General features: G+C 42.4%; 2 protein-coding genes across 5 annotated transcripts in view; one reads left to right on the forward strand and one right to left on the reverse strand.

Annotated features, from left to right (window-relative positions):
• On the forward strand, window positions 1-14,703 carry acad9 (acyl-CoA dehydrogenase family, member 9). The gene is made up of 18 exons (XM_086291221.1): window positions 1-270; window positions 1,268-1,361; window positions 1,488-1,589; window positions 4,918-5,024; window positions 5,101-5,201; window positions 6,626-6,704; window positions 6,790-6,961; window positions 7,049-7,122; window positions 7,203-7,278; window positions 7,367-7,437; window positions 7,525-7,644; window positions 7,726-7,854; window positions 9,018-9,097; window positions 9,250-9,376; window positions 9,451-9,528; window positions 10,412-10,540; window positions 12,347-12,419; window positions 12,703-14,703. Exons 1-18 carry the CDS (start codon window positions 91-93, stop codon window positions 12,801-12,803), a joined length of 1,893 nt encoding a protein of 630 aa, XP_086147347.1. The 5' UTR covers window positions 1-90; the 3' UTR covers window positions 12,804-14,703.
• Window positions 11,298-18,824, reverse strand: part of cfap92 (cilia and flagella associated protein 92 (putative)) — an 18,660-nt gene continuing 11,133 nt past the window's right edge. For all 4 annotated transcript variants that reach the window (XM_086291218.1, XM_086291216.1, XM_086291220.1 and 1 more), the window contains 3 exons: window positions 14,996-15,213; window positions 13,306-13,457; window positions 11,298-13,211 (listed from right to left, as the gene is read on the reverse strand). In XM_086291218.1, coding sequence (XP_086147344.1) covers window positions 13,121-13,211; window positions 13,306-13,457; window positions 14,996-15,213 — 461 coding nt within the window. In that variant the 3' untranslated portion in view covers window positions 11,298-13,120. The remainder of the gene's footprint in view (window positions 13,212-13,305; window positions 13,458-14,995; window positions 15,214-18,824) is intronic.

The following is an 18,824-nucleotide window of genomic DNA, read 5'->3' on the forward strand; positions in this document are numbered from 1 at the left end:
GCATGGGACAGAAACGGGTGAAAGGTACTTTGCTGCTTGGGTTCGGGAGCAGACCGATGGCTGTATGAAGTAGAGATCTTTGCTAATAGAATGATGAACATGAACAGATTAATCGTCTCTCGAACCTTTCGAATCGGAGAGCGGTTGCTTGGCTGTCACGCGAGGCATGCTGGGCAAGAAGAGCTGAGACTGCAGCAGCGGAGGAGCATTAAAACTCACTGCAGACACCTGGCGTATGCGAAGGATCTGTTCCTCGGTCAAGTGAACAAGGTAAAGGAAAAGAGCTGCCAGAAAGCCTCTCCAAAGTTAGTGACGGGCGGAGGAAGTCGTCTCAGAAAAGACTTTGTACTTTAGATGATAACTATATTCAAAGCTAACAATCACCAGCGTTCTAGCTTTGAAAGAAGTATCGTTTACGAAACAAAGGGCCTTAGACGCAACACCAGAAAAATAAGACGCATAAAATGCAGGGAAGTTTGAAAAAACTGAGGCTGAGGCACTGTCTCACCTGTTTGGGGTAAATGGTGAAAGAGACTTTAAATATCTACCCAAAGTAAAACCAGCTACCGTGTAGGAAGGTCGGTTTATCTCACACAGTGGAAACGTCTTTCTTTAGAGTCCTCCATGTTGACATGAATCATCACACCGTTCACGCTTTCAGTCTCCCTCTATAACACATCCCAAGGCCTCTCTGCAGGATTTGTTTCTGGAGTCTGGAAAAGGCCATTAAAAGAGGGTAAATCATGGCGATAAAGGGATGCACATGGTTACCAACAACCCTTACAGTGCTGTGATTGCTTCAAGGATCTCAGAGTGTGGAGAGAAAAGATTCCCTACACAGCAACATCAGTCTTTACTTTTGGCACAAGGCAGGTCAGCACAGGGGAATCATGCTCTTGATTCACCACACCAGCTTTTACTTTTCAGTCACGTTTCTGCTGCCTGCAGTCTTACAGTTCTGTACCTGCCACTCACTGCGTGGTTTCTGCACCATTCTGAGTAAACCCTGGATGCTGATGGGCAGGTGAGCTGGTTCAGAATCATTTAAAACCAGCCCAGGCCACAGTCAGAATTACAGACATGACCTTTTTCTCCTTTCTCATAGTTAATATGAACATCAGCTTTATCTGCAGGATTTCATGCTTCACACTGTCACCACATGATGGATTAGAAGCATATAACTATATAACACAAAAATATGACTTGGACGGTAACATAGATGCATAACCCTGTTACGATCTCTAAAAAGGCCTGTTTCGTTCTCCAGGCTGAGGTCTTCCCTTATCCAGAAATTGGAAATGATGAGGTGGAGGAGATAAAGCAGCTTGTTGCACCGGTAGAGAAGTTCTTCAGTGATGATGGTGAGGTGGGAATTGAGTACATGCACGTGATTAATGACTTTCAGATATGATTTATCAGAGGAATTAAATGACTGACATTGGAATTGCTGGATTTTGTTTGTTTTTGTTTTGGGGTTTCTTTGCCAGTTGACTCAGCAAAAATTGACAGAGAGGCCACAATTCCCCTGGAGACTCTGCAGGGGTTGAAGGATCTCGGGCTGTTTGGAATCATGATTCCTGAAGAATACGGTGAGATGATTTTAACAAAGCCCTTCTAAAAGATAGTCTCGTGTCTCGGGATCCATCTGAAAATATGAGTGAAAATTGATTTCAAAGCATTTTTGAGATGAACTTTAACTCCACCCGACTTTGCCCCAAAGTGAAGTTAGAAGTTAAGAGCAATGTTCTGGACATTATACTAATACTTTGATCTGTGTTGTTACTTATTTTTACATTCTTTTATTTAGGGTATTTTTTAAGGACGACACCTCCCTCATATAATTTGTGTGACTATGTAGCTTTTATACACAACTCTTCTAAGGCTACTAGTTAGTTTCAACATTGCACTATACATAACAGATGGATGCAGCTCCTTCTTTCTGAAAAGCAAAGCCGGTGAAGCAGTGCCTGAAACTTGCACTCTTTTCATTGGCCAGCAGAGGGCAACTTCCTCCTGTGGTTGCAGAAAAGAAGTCTGATTGTGTGGACACCCGTAGTGGCATTTATTTCAACTCACTTTTATTTATTTATATATTTATACAGCACCAAATCACAAGAACAGTCACCTCAAGGTATTTTATATTGGCAGACCCTACAAAAATACATACAGAGAAAAACCCAACAATCATATGACCCCCTATGAGCAAGCACTTTGGCAACAGTGGGAAGGAAAAACTCCCTTTTAACAGGAAGAAACCTCCGGCAGAACCAGGCTCAGGGAGGGGCGGCCATCTGCTGCGACCGGTTGGGGTGAGAGAAGGAAGACAGGATAAAAGACATGCTGTGGAAGAGAGACAGAGGTTAATAACAGATATGATTCAATAAAGAGAGGTCTGTTAATACATAGTGAGTGAGAAAGGTGACTGGAAAGGAAAAACTCAATGCATCATGGGAATGCCCCGGCAGCCTACGTCTATTGCAGCATAACAAAGGGAGGATTCAGGGTCACCTGGTCCAGCCCTAACTATATGCTTTAGCAAAAAGGAAAGTTTTAAGCCTAATCTTGAAAGTAGAGATAGTGTCTGTCTCCTGAATCCAAACTGGAAGCTGGTTCCACAGAAGAGGGGCCTGAAAACTGAAGGCTCTGCCTCACATTCTACTTTTAAATACTCTAGGAACAACAAGTAGGCCTGCAGTGAGAGAGCGAAGTGCTCTAATAGGGTGATATGGTACTACAAGGTCATTAAGATAAGATGGGGCCTGATTATTTAAGACCTTGTATGTGAGGAGCAGGATTTTGAATTCAATTCTGGATTTAACCTGAAGCCAATGAAGGGAAGCCAAAACAGGAGAAATCTGCTCTCTCTTTCTAGTCCCTGTCAGGACTCTTGCTGCAGCATTTTGGATTAGCTGAAGGCTTTTCAGTGAGGAAGTAATAAATGCATGAACTAGTTTTTCAGCGTCACTCTGAGACAGGATATTTCTAATTTTAGAGATGATGCACAAATGGAAGAACGCAGTCTTACATATTTGTTTAATATGTGCGTTGAAGGACATGTCCTGGTCAAAAATGACTCCAAGGTTCCTCACAGTGTTACTGGAGGCCAAGGTAATGCCATCCAGAGTAAGAATCTGGTTAGATACCATATTTCTAAGCTTTTCAGGGCTGAGTACAATAACCTCAGTTTGATCTGAATTAAGAAGTAGAAAGTTAGCGGCCATCCAGGTCTTTATGTCTTTAAGACATTCCTGCAGTTTAACTAATTGGTGTGTGTTATCTGGCTTCATGCATAGCAGTGAAAATGTATGTGATGCCTTCTAATGATACTTCCTAATGGAAGCATGTATAATGTAAACAGAATTGGTCCTAGCACTGAACCCTGTGGAACTCCATAATTAAACTTGGTGTGTAATTGGATATGATACAAACCACAACCACCAACCTTTGGTTTCTCAGTCAGACCCACATTTAGCTCATAACAGCTGGTTTCAGAAAACCAAGATGGCAACATTCAAAGCATGACGTCACAGTGGCTGGATCCATATTTTATATATAATCTATGGTTTCAAGCTAGTGATTTACACTAATGTGCTGGAGCTGTCCTTCATTTCTTTACATTCTGCTCAGAAAATGGGAAATACACGGAGAGATTTATTGAAATGTGTAAACATAACAAACACAGTTTGTACAATTCCAATAATGTTGGAACTCCATATTCGTATGACTGTCTGAACTATCTCAGGTAGCTTTGTTTAAGTGTTCTTCAGGAATATCTCTCCAGGCTGTTTGGATGATATTCAAAGCTCTTGTTTGGATGTCGGCTGCCTTTCGTTCTGTGTTGATGATCTCGATAATGTTGGGGTCTGGGCTCTAGGGAGGCCAGTGCATGACCTATAGTGTGCACTGCGTCTTTGTCTCTCCAGGTATGGCTTTACTGCGCTGCTACTGTGTTTGGATTCATTATCATGCTAAAAAATGAGGCAGTTGTCAATCAGATGCTTTCCAGATGGTATTACATCTGGTCAGGAGGTTGCAAGCTAGTGTTCACTTAGTGCCAGCCAACACTGGATAATGGAAGGGTTGCATTAGGAACTACATCTGGCATCATATCTGTGCCAAATCAAATATGTAGCTGCACCCACTGCGGGGATTTAACTTCCCAGAACATTTTTTTTAATGTATGTCAGTTTAAAACAAAGCATTCATCTCGTGGCACGGCTGATGACAATTGTATGGTATTAGAGAGAAGCCCAGCAATCCCCTGTAATCAAGCACTTTGCAACTGTGGGGAGGAAGAACTCCTTTTTAATTGGCATATCCAGGCTCAGTGATGGCAGCCATCTGCTATGGCAGGTCTGGTGTTGAGGATAGACAGAAGAAGAAGAAGATCACAGACTCTACAAACAGCTTTGTTTTACACATGGAGACATGAATCCCAGAGCGCAGTTTAAAATACTGAAATACTGTTTGAATGGACTTTAAACATTTAACGTCATTACTTTATGAGTATATTAGTATGTTATCTGCTGTTAATCAGCAGCGTTTCAAGTATCAGGTCAGTATATTTGGGTGTATTTTATGGCACAAGAGGTTCAATTAAGCTCTCACACTTGACATCTAAATGGTACTCTGTCTGAGCTCAGCGCAGAAATGCTTTAATGAACAGGTGGCATGCTGTTAGATTTAGATATGGTTCCTGCCTCAGTGCAGCTTCTACACGTACAGATTCAAGTCAAAGCTACATATCGACCGTAGTGGGGTTTCCCTGAAACATCACTATGATCCTGACTTCATCATGGCTCCACAGCTGTCTCTCTGACACATCCATGCTAGATGGAAATGCAGAAACTGCCCAACTGCGAGACACAGTGGGGCAGTTTCTGTTTTTATTGTTTATCATTTGTTTTTCAATCCCAGGGGGTCTTGGATTATCCCACACCATTTATGCACGACTGAATGAGATCATCGCCTTAGACGGCTCCATCGCCGTCACACTGGCTGCTCATCAAGCCATTGGACTGAAGGTAAAAATACAATACGGAGTTGTGTCTGCAATGTGGACAATCTGGAGGATTTTCTAACACATTTGTGGGCTCTCAGGGGATCCTGATAGCAGGCAATGAAGCCCAGAAGAAAAAGTATCTGCCCAAGCTGGCCTCAGGGGAGCACATCGCAGCTTTCTGTCTGACAGAGCCCGGAAGGTAAAGAACACCATGCACATGTCATCCGCAGCATTCTCCTCTGTGGCTCCAACTCTGCTCATACAGCAGTGAAGCACAGTCTGATGAACACAAATAACAGGTTATCTCTACACCCACTGGCCACTTCATTAGGTACACCTGTTGAACTATTATTAGAACAAATATCTGATCGTCCAGTCACAAGGCAGCAACTCAATATCAGAGTCATTTAGGCATATAAACTCGTTCAAACCCAGCATCAGAGTGGGGAAGAAGGGTGGTTTTAGTGGCGTTGAATGTGGCCTGGATCTTGTATCTCAGAAACTACTAGGATTGTCTCATACAACCATCTGTAGGGTTTAGTCAGAAAAAGAGAAACTATCCAGTGAGTGACAGCTGCCTGCGAGAAAATGTCAGAGGAGAGTCGCCAAACTGCTGTGAGCTAAAAGGAAGGCAACAGTAACTCAAACAAACACTCACTATGCAGAAGAACATAGCTCTACGAACCCTCTATGAACACACAACATTTTGAACCTTGAAGCAGATGTGGTACAACAGCAGAAAAGCTAACAAACAGAAAGCTGAAGCTACATTTCACACAGGTTTAACAAAGCTGGACAGGAGAAGACTAGTAAAACATCTGAGGTAGGCGGCGTGGCCCCTCTAATTTTTGAATAAGATAACCTGAGAACGAGGTGACGTAGGTACAGCTACTGAAAATCTCAGACGAGCAGTGATCCTGGAGATCTTGACCTCAAAATCAGATGTCAGCTTTCCTAAAAATCACATTTATTCTACGTTTGCATCTACTAGGGGGCTGTGGGGTAGCCTGGCAACTGTCAGTAGACTCCCAGTATGAAAACTGTCAGTGTGCGTCAGGCTCCATCCAGGTAACTGGCTGCAGTTTACGTTTTAAAACCCAGCAACCTGAAAATAAGCGTCTCAGCTGATTGTATCTGCAGGTTCATTCTCAGTCACTGCTCAGCGTTGACGCCCACAGGGCACCAAACGGTGGTTAAAGATGGCGGTTACAGGATTCAGGACACTGTACAGAGCACCATGATTACAGCCTAAATCAGGACATTGTTTAATCAAGATAAAGACTGATGTCACAGATGTTGAATCACTTCCCAATGACTTTAGAAACACTATGTATTTATAGAGACCATTAGCTGTTTGGATTGGACTCCACAGAAACACCCACAGAACCCGTGTTCCCACTTTTCCTTCCTCTGATTAGTACTTGGTGATAAAGGCTCATTGTGTTATTTGCTTGAAGTGAACTAAACAGTGAGGTTGTTTTCAAATCACTGCAAGCCAAAGTCATCATTGAAAACCCAATGTGATGCATCAGCCAGCGTTAACACAGTGATGATGGCATCTACGCCATGTGCCTGAGCACGTAGCTGTCTTTGCTCCACTGACACTCAGCCTGTCCGTTACAGTGGCAGTGACGCAGCCTCCATTCAGACCCGTGCAACCCTGTCTGAAGATGGAAAACATTACCTGATCAACGGCTCCAAGGTGAGAGGAACAGTTTCCACCAAGTTTTAATTCAGACTTCAACTCAGCCTCTGACTGAAGCTCCTGACTTGAATCATGTTGTCAGATCTGGATTTCAAACGGAGGCATGGCGGACATCATGACCGTGTTCGCCAGGACTGAGGTGGAAGTAGATGGTGTAAAGAAAGACAAGATATCTGCATTCATCGTGGAGAGGGCTTTTGGAGGGATCGCCAGCGGCAAGCCTGAGGACAAACTGGGCATCAGGGGATCCAACAGTAAGCCTTTCATCAACACTTAAAGGCAGTTTGATAGACGCTGGGCCATTTTCATGTCATTTATGTTTCAACGCTGTAACCTTTCAGCCTGTGAGCTGTCCTTCGATAATGTCCCAGTACCAGTAGAGAACGTGATCGGAGAAATTGGAGGTGGATTTAAGGTAAGCTCTAAAGCCAGCTTCATCTGTCTACACAACGGAGATTCTGTAATATTTGTAAACATGTGCTGCGTGTCGGACAGATCGCCATGAACATCCTGAACTCGGGGAGGTTCAGTATGGGCAGCTCCTGTGCTGGAATGATTAAAAAGCTGATCGGTAAGCACTCAGCTGTTGTTTTAACTGGGTAGCGGTTGTGAGTGTTTTAAGTTTATTAAGTCTGGCTTCTCTGTCTGGCCTTCTGTAGAGCTGACATCTGAGTATGCCGCTACCAGGAAGCAGTTTAACAAAAGCCTGAGTGAGTTTGGTATGATCCAGGTATGCTCTCCCCTCACTTGGAAGCTTGTGACACCTTCCAGTCTGATCAGAAGTGACTAAATACTGTGATTTCTATGCTTTCTGTAGGAGAAGTTTGCAATGATGGCCCTCAATGCCTTCGTGATGGAGAGCATGGCATACCTGACAGCAGGGATGATGGACAGACCGGGCGTTCCAGACTGTTCTCTGGAGGCAGCCATGGTCAAGGTACCACTTGCTCTGTCGTCTGTGTTCAGGTGAAACTTTTATGAAACTACTCACGGTGTGTGTTCCTCATCTTCGGTACAGGTGTTCAGCTCGGAGGGAGGCTGGATTTGTGTGAGCGAGGCTCTTCAGGTGCTCGGAGGTCTGGGTTATACCAAGAACTATCCCTTTGAGCGCTTCGTCAGGGACTGCCGCATCCTGCCCATCTTTGAGGTACTCATACATAAGTGTTTAAACTCTGAGGGCTAGATATAGTCTTGGTTTGTGCTAGAGTGAAACCGTATGTATTTGTTTCCTTTTCAAAAAACGAATCTTGCCTGCCCTTCAGCTTTTTGCCCAGCCATAGTTAAGATGAACTCTGTGCCCCCCTCTCCTCTCCATGACACACATCAAAAAACTGTTAACAGTTCATTTGTTAAACCTTGTCTTCCAAACTGTAATGCTGTATCAAATCCCAGTATTTTTATGGTCATTGGGAATTTGAATCTTCTGCTTAACCTTGTCAGGGTCGCTGGAGCCGATCCCAGCTGTCTTAGGGCGAGAGGCAGGGTACACCCTGGACAGGTCACCAGTCTGTTACAGGGCTAACAACACATAGAGACAAACAAACATTTGCACTCACATTCACACCTATTATCCTAACCCCACTAACTGCATGTCTTTGGACTGTGGGAGGAAGCCGGGGGCATATTTTACTGTTGAAACAAAGCTCTTAATAGATGAAATTGAAGTAAACAGTTAATTTTGAGGTGAAACACATCATCTTCGGGCACTTTACATAGAAAGCTCCAGACCCATCATTATCAAAGCCCCTCACTGTGTCAGTCAGTCACACTCACTGTTACTGATAGAAAGTTTAAAATTTGAAAATACAATGTAGCAAAATTCCCTGCTTTCCTACAGCAGAGAATCCCACACACTCCTACACGCACACCTGCGGGGTACAGTGCGAGGGAAGTTCAACGCGGCCATCCGTTCTTCGTTAGTCAGAGATAACAGGTTTCACTTTGGTGGTTATTGACTGTGCAGCTGAGGTCGGCTTGGTTTGTGTGTTCTGTGATTAGAATCAAGTGTATAAACATTTTCTGCATCACCAAATCAGTACATGTAACTTTACAGCTGGGCTTCATTTGTGATGTGAGTATGGTACAGCCTAACAGCCTGCACGAATAAAACGTGCTCCCCAGCAGAGAATCAGCATTTCACTTAAGACATGCAGTAAATAAAAGAAATCGTTAAAACGTCACGTTTCCAGCTGATTTTGAAAGCAAAACATTGCCTGCTCACAACCGAGTTCTCTGTTCAACCATCAGAGAGCCACTTCCCGTGACACAGAAAACTCTTAACTTAAGTCCAATTCCACTGTTTGCTCACAGGGTACCAATGAAATCCTGAGGATGTACATCGCTCTCACTGGAATGCAGTACGCTGGCAAAATCCTCACAGGGAAAATAAAGTAAGAATCTGAAGGTGTTGTTGAGGTTTGAAGGTTTTTGCTTTTAAGTCCTACATCGCCCCTTCTGTTAGTTGTGTTGTGTTCACACTTCCTAAGAAAAATATGGAGCTGTTTGCCTGTGCTTAGAGGCACGTGGTTGTTTGTGCCCTCAGGGAGATGAAGAAAGGAAATATAGGTCTTGCGATAGGCATGGTCGGCAAGAAACTGAGGACCTCGCTTGGAGCTTCAGTAGACCTCGGCCTGACGGGGAAAGATGGAGTGGTGCATCCCAGCTTGGAAGTAAGAGAATTGTGGTGTTAGATGAGTGAAGTGTTTTTTGTCGAAGCTCTTCAATCTTCTGTTTCCGTTTGCAGGACAGTGCAAAGAAGCTGGAGCAGAACGTCAGCCTGTTTGGGTCGACTGTGGAGAGCCTGCTCTACAGATATGGAAAGGTAGCGTTTGATTCTGGAAAAGCAGCTGTGGGATTTTCCCGCTCAAAGCTTTCCAGTTTCTATGAGCAAATTTCCCATTCATCATGTAAATATGAAAGTTGTTTCATAATGAGCGGTGGTGTTTGTCTGTTACACAGCTGCTTCAAATTGTGTTTCGCGACTGTGCTTTTGTAATCACAGCTTTACCCAAAGAAGCTATAAACCTTTTGGTAGCCGGAAAGTTTTCCAGATTCTCAGTTCCTGTATCATTTGACTGGTTTAGATCCAGCACACACAAACTTTCCTCAGAGGACTTAAATGTTTGCCAAGAGTTTGAATATCGAGGTTCAGGCTGCTTACATGTAAGAAAATAAGCAGTGAAAAGTTTAAAGGCTAACAGCACATGCAAATCATTTCTTCTTCTCTTTAATGATATTTTCAGGAAATTGGGACAAAGCTATTAAAGAAGATGGTCTCATTGCAGGCAGGGTGGAGGAACTGATGCATTTAAGTAGAAAATTGTTGCTATGGATCAAAGCCGTGCTCTAACAGCTCATGCTGTAATTGTACAGTGTCATTACAGGACTGATTATCTGTAGTGTTACAATGCAGGGAAAACTCATTCCTTAGCTCTACGTGTTAACTGCCCATCAGCCCCAAGCTGCTATTTCACTCTGAAATCTAGATGGAAATGGAAACTATGTCAGTTTATTCATTTGATTAGTTTTACTCACATGTTTTACCCATGGCAACAGGACAACAATAAAGCTCGATGCTAGTTAACCGTGTGCTTCTTCAGTACTTGCACAGTGACTCGACTAGGTTTTCGTCACTAAAATACAAAAGCTAAAGTTGAGGTAACTGTCCCTCACATGTCTCTCCTCCTCTCCCCCGATGATGTCAGACCATAGTGGACGAACAGCTCGTCCTGAAGAGGGTGGCAGACGTGCTGATCCACATGTACGCTATGACAGCCGTCCTGTCCAGAGCGAGCCGCTCCATTAGCATCGGCCTCAGGAATCACGACCACGAGGTTTGTATGCTCTGTGCACACTCACACAGTTTAGAAGTCTCGCACACGCAGAATAAATATTCATATTGAACTTGTTTGTTTGCCACAACGAGAGCAGTTTTCCATCGATCTCATAGGATTTCTGTACACATCACTTCCTCTGTGTTTACGCTGTTTAAGGCTGACAGTAAACAGCTGCCTCACTTAGCCCACACTATAAGCATCGGTATGTTCACTGCAGAGCCTGCAGCAGCCCAGCTCACACCTACAGCGGCTGAGTTAATGTTTTCACGTGCGTGAGGAGTCTGTAAAGAATTGGAGTTTACACAACTGTAATTTCAGCTTGCGTCTTAGTGTTGGAGGAAAATGCAGCAGGTGAAATTTTGAGCCATGCCAACCACTTCTGGACAACATTTCAACACGAATGCTAGAGAACTGCTCATCCACATTTATCGTAAGAAACTAAAGACAAAAAGATTCAGATTAAATCGTGTTCACTTGTCCAGCTGTCTCTGTAGGACCCACTTTGAGTTTTCGACCGTCAGCATGAGGACACTTTGGTTACAAGTAGTTTCTTTTGGCAGTGTTTCCCTTGAACGGCTCATTGGAGGGGCCTAACCGGACAAACTTTCTCAACATATGACGAATCACATTCAGCAAAGCACTTACTCAGGTCCCCAGTAACACACATGCCACGTACACATGAAGTGGACCGGATGTAGAGCTTCTTGATTTATTAGTAAGATGCAAGAAGAAAATCTCCCAAACATGCAGTGCAGTCACACTCTGCTGTTGGCCAAACACTCAAGACTTTCACACTAACAGCAGCATAAAGCAGGATATGTCTCAGCTCTTTGAGGTGAATTACAAATTTAGTCACACAGCCAATCTTATCAAATTTAATCCTTTTTCATTATCGTATTGTGTAATTGTTTTGAACTGTGTGTGTGTACACAAACGTCTACCCTAGTTATTGATATGGTATAGTGCTTTATTTGTGAGTTTGATGGTTACCACCCAAACTGATGTTTGTGGCTAGACTAGTTCTTTGACATCACACAGATGAGGTTTCTACAGGAGCACATGTCATCATTCACACATTTCAGAGTCTAGCAGCTCGTGTGAAGTTTACTTTGGATGGTTCCAGCATTACGGCTCATAATCAAAGTCCCCACGGAGAATTTGAACGTGATTTTTATTCCTCACTATTAGGCTCTATTAAATCGTATAATCTTATCTGGTGTGGTTTGTTTTGGCTGTTTTGACTTACTGCAGGACAGCGGTTCCTTCTGCAAACAATTAAAACAGCTCCACGTCTGTTATTCTATATTTGTGTGTTTTTCTTTTCTTTTCTTTTTTTCCTTTCACTTGCTGACGTGTTTAATTAGGCTTTTGATCAGCTTGTGTTTAGACTTGTTAAATAAAACTCGCCGTCACTTTTATTACTTTCACTTTACTATTTGATCGAGGTAAAAGCTGTAGCACACTACCTTCATTTGAACAGCGGTTGTTCCTGGAGCAGATTTAGGTGAAGGGCAGGACGATGGAGTGTAAAGACGACTGAAAAAGAGTCCTGTTCGTAATGAGAAACAGCGATGCAAAACAAAACCTCAACACAAAGACTTTAAGAAAGAAAGCCTTTAAAGAGGGCAGCGAATGCTTCATATTATCCTCTGTGTTTCAGATGGGCAGCGCTGTGCTGTCTCTGCACTGTAGTTAAAAGCCATAAATGTGAGGGTGCACGCAATACACCTTTGGTTTTCAGTAATTATGTGTACAGTATTTGCAGATAGAGGTGCCAAATGTTTACTGGTGTTGCTTTTTTAGGTGCTGCTTGCGAACACATTCTGCAACGATGCCTTCTTTAAGAACAATTACTGGATGGTTCAGCTGCAAAAACGTAAGTACAACACAAAACGGTAATTGAGAACAGCACCGTGATCCGTGTGGGACTTTTTTTTTTCTTCTTTCAGCAACATCTTAGTACAAAAGACTTGCATGTGTTGTGGAATTTCCCCACCAAACAGCACATACCAACACTGGAACCACCCGCTGCTTTTCATTTTCACACCGTGCACTTTTTTAATGACCTCTAAGCTAACCAGCGCTATGATCAAGTGCTGTGTTTACGTCTGATCGGAGTGTGTGGCGTGGTTTGTGATTCTTGTCTCAATTCGTTTCAGACTCTCCTGAGAACAACGATGCCAACATCAAGAAGATTGCCAAACAGGTCCTGGAGAACAGAGCCTACATCTGCTCTCACCCTCTCGAAAGAACTTACTGAGCTCTCCACTGAGACCATAATACTGTTTCCTGTATTCTGATTGGACTATTTTGACCAGTCCCAATGATGCGTCTCCAATCTTGTATTAGTGGTTGTTTTTACATTCAGTAAAACATGAAGAGATTAATATTAGCTGTTTTATATTAATAATAACTTCAGTGGGTCAGACTTCTACTCTGATGGCATTACATGAAACTCAATCCTAAGTGCTCTTTCACTTTAATGCTATAATGAATAATTTTGCAGGATAGCAGTTTTAATGAGCCTGTTTGGACACCAGGTTTTCCTGAATGGCTGACCTTTACTGTTGTTTAATGCTACTTTTGAAACCTGAAGATGCTCCTCTCCCTGTCTGTCAGAGGCAGGGCAGTCCGCTTGTACAAAAATGAATGCTGCTCACAGAATCCACTGTAAGAGGCAACAGAAAAAAAGCATATATTACTTCAGAAATCTTTCTTTCATTTCTCCAGCATTTGCCTTTTCAAACAGCACTTGAGCTCACTTGTAGTGGTACTTGCTGTACTGAGAGTTGTGTCTGGGAAAGGCGTTTCTTCCCAGGCTGCAGGCCACGCATGGGCCTGGAGCCAGAGGCACTCTCTCCCGTTCCTCTGCTTTGTTGTCAGCAGCGTTCATCACGGACAGTTGAGGAAAAGGCTGTAACACAAAATGCAGCTCTTGGCTCAAAGATTTCCTCAGTTAGGTGCAAGAAGAGCCACGACGATAAAAGAAAAACAAGTATACAAGATCTAAACTAAACATGTGTAGCATAAATGGCCTTTAAAGTTGCATTTTTGTTAACACTTTTGTGAACTGCTGTAGCTGGAAAAAAATGCATGGGACTTCAAGTGGACATCAAAGTAGCGTGACAGGACCTGGCCATCGGATCCCCAGCTGTCTGCGTCCACAGTGGATTATAATCTAGGTTTAATGTGTTTTTGATTGATTGATTGATTGGTTGGTTGATTGATCATACTTTATTCATCCCAAGGGAAATTGGGTTAAGGCTGCCAGCCGTGCCAGCGCCATCACTATTTTGTCACTATGGCTAGTTTCTCCTTCCATAGCAACCTCCTAAACAAGAAGCGCTAGCTTCTGGACTTCACTGAGGTACCACCTTTGCTAATTTAAGGGAGTGAACCAGACCTCTAGTCCATAATTGTCTAATCTAGCAAGTTTGTGCTCCAAATTTGGAGAGTGAAATTATTCAATTTTATTTATACAGCGTGAAATCACAAAAGTTGCTTCAAGGTATTGCAAGGTAGACCCTACAATAATACATACAGAGAAAAACCCAACAATCCTATGAGCCCCTATGAGCAAGCACTTTGGCGACAGTGGGAAGGAAAAACTCCCTTTTAACAGGAAGAGACTGTGTCAATAGACACACAGTGAGTGAGAAAGGTGACTGAAGAAGAAATACTCAATTGTGGGAATCCCCCAGCAAGATACACCTATAGGGTCACCTGATTCAGCCCAAATTATATGCTTTAGCAAAAAGGAAAGTTTTAACCCTAAACTTAAAAGTTAAAAAATACCTTAATTCCAAACTGGAAGCTGGTTCCATAGAAGAGGGGCCTGAAAACTGAAGGCTCTGCCTCCCATTCTACTTTTAAATACTCTAGGAATTATATTAAATATTAAAAGTATTTTATTAATATTGGATTCATTGAGTGTTCATGTATTACACCTGTACAGTTTTGTGTTGCTGACCAAGCATTAACTGATAATCTCAGCCTCTTGTCTGGTATGGTGACTTCAGGGTCCCACAAAAAAAAACAAAAAATGCATCTTTGACACAGGTGACTTCACAGTTTTATATACAGTCTATGCTATTTGAAACTGAACCATGTAATATATGAAAGATTTATCCAATAATAATAAAAAAAATCTTGATTATCAAGCCATTTGTCATGAGAATATTATTGTAACCCTTGAATAAACACAAATGCAGGTCTGTGAAATAAATAAAACACTTTATAGTCATGAATAAACACACCTAGCTGCTCGTTTGTTAAGTGCCTCTAGCTTACCGTAAGCTAATCCAGTCACATACAAGAGTTCTGACCTTAACTTTCCCTTAATGATCAGTTTTAGTTGTCTGCATGGTTATTCTGAAGGCTTTTCATGTTGTTGAGCTGTACTCTTTTGTACTGAATTCTGAGTGCCACTTGGAATGAGTGGAAATGCTGTACCTTAAGTATCATGCCTGGTTTCCTCAGTGAATATTTCTTTGGCAGATCTTTCAGTACATCCTGAGTTCTCTCCAGGTTTCCTTTCATGTGACACTTGAATTGTTGGACGGGGCTGTTGTCTGCTGAGTTAATGTTGCTGCCGTCAGGAAGCAGCTGCTTCTTCCAGCGGCTGTACTGAGCTCTGGCTGCTTGGAGCTGCTCCTGTTGTAGACGATCTCCTGAGGATCAACAGCGCACACGCTTAACTCTGTGGATCAACAACTCCAAAGAGTTCATCCTGTAAACTTCATACAGCTGATAAACTTAACAGGCGTGGTGTGGTTTTAGCTTACAACAGAGTTGGAAAAATATAACATGGCACACATTAACGAGTAACTCTGTACACTGCTGAGATCAATTAAGCTTCTGCCCGACCAAATTTATTCTCCAGCTCAGTCTGGGAGTGTGTTACTCAGCAGCAAAGACTTCTACTGGCTTAAATATCTGCCATCTGGAGCTTCAATCAAAATGGATCAATACTGGCCTTTAGTACAGTGAAAAAGCTTGCAGCGTACACAGACATAGGAAAATCCACTCTTAGATATTCTGTGCTTTGCTAGATGTTGGCTTTGAGACTATAGGCTGTAACTGTCACATGATGTATGCTCCCATGTTTTTGTCCAGTTTTGTCTGCTTTTAAAAATGAAGCTGAGCCTAGTCTTCTCATGAAGTTGCAGACAAACTGCAATAAAGTTGCAGACAAACAGTTCGTGAGTGGAGAAAAGTAAAAGTGCATCACAGCTCCACTGAAGACTTGACAGACTGAAAAAGACAACATTTCAACCCCATCAGAATTACAACAAGAGCCCAAACTGTGACATTATTACATGCACTTTTGTGAATTCAACTAAACTTCATATGGTCTTCTGACAATGTGTTTCTCTGTCTCACTTAATATTAAGGCATTTTTGGACATATGTATTTGAAGTAGGGGAGCTATCCCTGATCTGCACTTACATATCTAATTCACAGTGTCCCTGAACAAAACACATACATGAAATGTAAGCACACCGTATGTCTCATTAAATGTTACCAAACATGTAACTCACTCGAGATCATAACTCATGTCATAGTGCTGAAATCTAAGAAATATGTTTTTTGTTAGTTGGACAGATCACAGATCTGCCTTTGTGCCACAGGAAAATAGTTCCATGGTGGAGTTACATCTGAAAGGAAAACTGTCTCTTGAAAATGCATTAAAGATGTTGCCCTCTGTTGTGAATGTTTAAAACCTTATTGGAGTGCTGTGTTGTGGTTTTTGTTAACTGCTTTCATTTGGCGTTTGTTTATTTCTGTCTGACAACCTGCTGGCATGCCGGGATACATCATCCACTGGAACCACTGTGTCTAATTTCCAACTAATATAAAATTTTTTAATATTTAATCATTATTATGTTCATGTAAATAGGTCACTTACTACATACTTTTTTCCTTAAACTAATTCTTGGGTGCTTTGTTTTGATCAGAATCAGGAAAATCAATGTAGCTCTACGTCAGCAGTACAGCTTTAAATGAAACCTTGTGGTTTCATGACATGCTTGTATACTGAGTTAGTGTCTGCATCACTTGTGAACTAAAGAATTGTGGGATTTTTCACCTTTCTGAAAGGTCAAAAAGGACCCTCTTACACAAATAAAATAGATAAACTACTCTCGGTCAGATACCAGTAAGGCACAACATTATGAGCACCTGCCTAGTATTGTGTTGGTCCCCCCCTTTTGCTGACCCATCATCAAATCCATTACACACCTGAAGGTGTGCTGTGGTATCTGAGCCAAGATGTTCACAAAGGATCTGGGGAAGGTTAAGTCAAGAGCTCAAACTCATTGTTGTGACTCAAAAACTATTCCTGAATCATTTTTCTTTGTGGCAGGGTGGATTATGGTCTGCAGCAATGCTTAAGTAGGCGACACATGTTAAAGTAGCATCCACATGGGTGAAGGAGGACCCAAGGTTTCCCAGCAGAACATTGTCCAAAGCATCACACTGCCTCCATTGACTTGCTTTCTTCCTATCATGCATCCTTGTGCCAGGTGTTACCCAAGTAACCAATGCACATGCACCCAGCCATCCACGTGATATGAAAGAAAACACAATTAATCACACCAGGACACCTTCTTCCATTGCTCCGTGGTCCAGTTCTGATCCTCACATGCCCATTGTTACAAGATTCAGCGTGAGCACCCTGACTGCTCTGCGGCCCCATGCACAACAAACTGATGTGTTGTGGGGAGGCTGTAGCTCAGGAACAAGTCATCTGCTAATCAGAGAGATGGTGGTTCAACTCTTTGCTACTCCAGTCTGCCAAATATTCTTGGGCAAGATGTTGAATCTAAAGTTCTGTTCTGTTCAGTTGAGTAAGAATGTGATAGCAGGGCTCTAGACTAACTTTTTGCCATGGGTGCAAATATTTGGTTGCACCTGTGCGACCAACTGTTCGGGTAGCAAAAAAAAAAAAAAATCTGCAACCTTCCCTATGGTCAACAACAGACACACATTTTGCCCCTATCGTGGACTAAACCAATCAGAGATAGTCAGGGGCGGGACCTCTCTGATTGGCCGTGGTCCAGTTGAAAGTGCAGGTGGAAGTGGGAGGTGAGTAGCTTGAATAAAGCGATATCAATTCATTAAATCCTGAATCGACTTTTAAATATAACTGTGTTTTGCCAGAAACACCAGATTCTCAGATTAAAGCTCACAAAACCATTTCAACAACAACCGAACAGCAGATGAGAGCAGGTACACGGACTCCACACAAAGATGTAAACACAGACCCGATGCATCAGAATCAACTTTGTCTTTCTCGGCTTTCTCACCCGATGGCCCGTAGACGGTCACGCTGTTGGAGCTCAGCGATTCTGATGCGTCCGGTCCGCGCTGTGTTTACGTCTTTTTGCGCTGATTCTGAGCTGCAGGTTTTGTCTCTCTCCAACCAAAATTCACCGAGCCAGCAGCAAAAGAAGCAGCAAACTGCGCTTCACATTTGATCAATGTCGTCATGAATTTTGCTGTTTTGCTTCCACGACTATTAAAATCACACTCCATGCACAGCTAGCTCTCTCTCTCTCTCTCTCTCTGTACTTCAAGAACAGTTTCTCGTCTCCAATCTGTTTTCTGTATTATTCATTCGCTTATTACCCACCAGTCTACCGCTGTTTACAGCGCTGTCGGCTGCTGTCTTTTTCTTTTCTTTTTTTCACTTAAATGACTTCGGACAAGAAAGCCTGTTTTTTCTGTTGTTCAATACTGAAGAAATTTAAACTTTATATGCAGAACATTGTAGAATATTTTTAAGGTTATCTGCTATAAAAAGCCAGACCAGGAAAATCTGTGTTTTATTCTCAGTTACTTTCACACAAAGGCATCTGCTGTGATGTTCACAATTCTGATGAAGTCAGTACTGATAAATGATCAGAATTATAATATTTCTGACTGTCTGAGGCTAAATTGAATCGAATCGGGACTTTGAAAACCAGAATCGAATGGATTATAGAAATCAGTGATGATACCCAGCCCTAGTGAGCAGCCTAGGCACGACAGAAGTGGATGTAGCTGTAATAGGAAAAGAACTATTGCTAACTTTTCTGTTAAGGCCAGATCCTTCTGAAATTCATAGCCAGTGCTCTGACACGGTGGCATCAATCTTTGAATGCTGAAAAAGCACAGTGTATCCAGAAAAACACATTATATTATATAAATTATTATAAAATTTGTGTGCGCCTAACTTTTGTGCCGGTACGCCTAACTTTTTAAAGTTAGGCGTACCGGTACGCCCATGGCAAAAAGTTAG

Source organism: Aulonocara sp. 'chitande type north' Nkhata Bay, linkage group LG5 (assembly GCF_057382095.1).
Source record: "Aulonocara sp. 'chitande type north' Nkhata Bay isolate Kocher_YH1m ecotype deep benthic linkage group LG5, A_spYH_male_GT1.1, whole genome shotgun sequence".
NCBI classification, from domain to species: domain Eukaryota; kingdom Metazoa; phylum Chordata; class Actinopteri; order Cichliformes; family Cichlidae; genus Aulonocara; species Aulonocara sp. 'chitande type north' Nkhata Bay.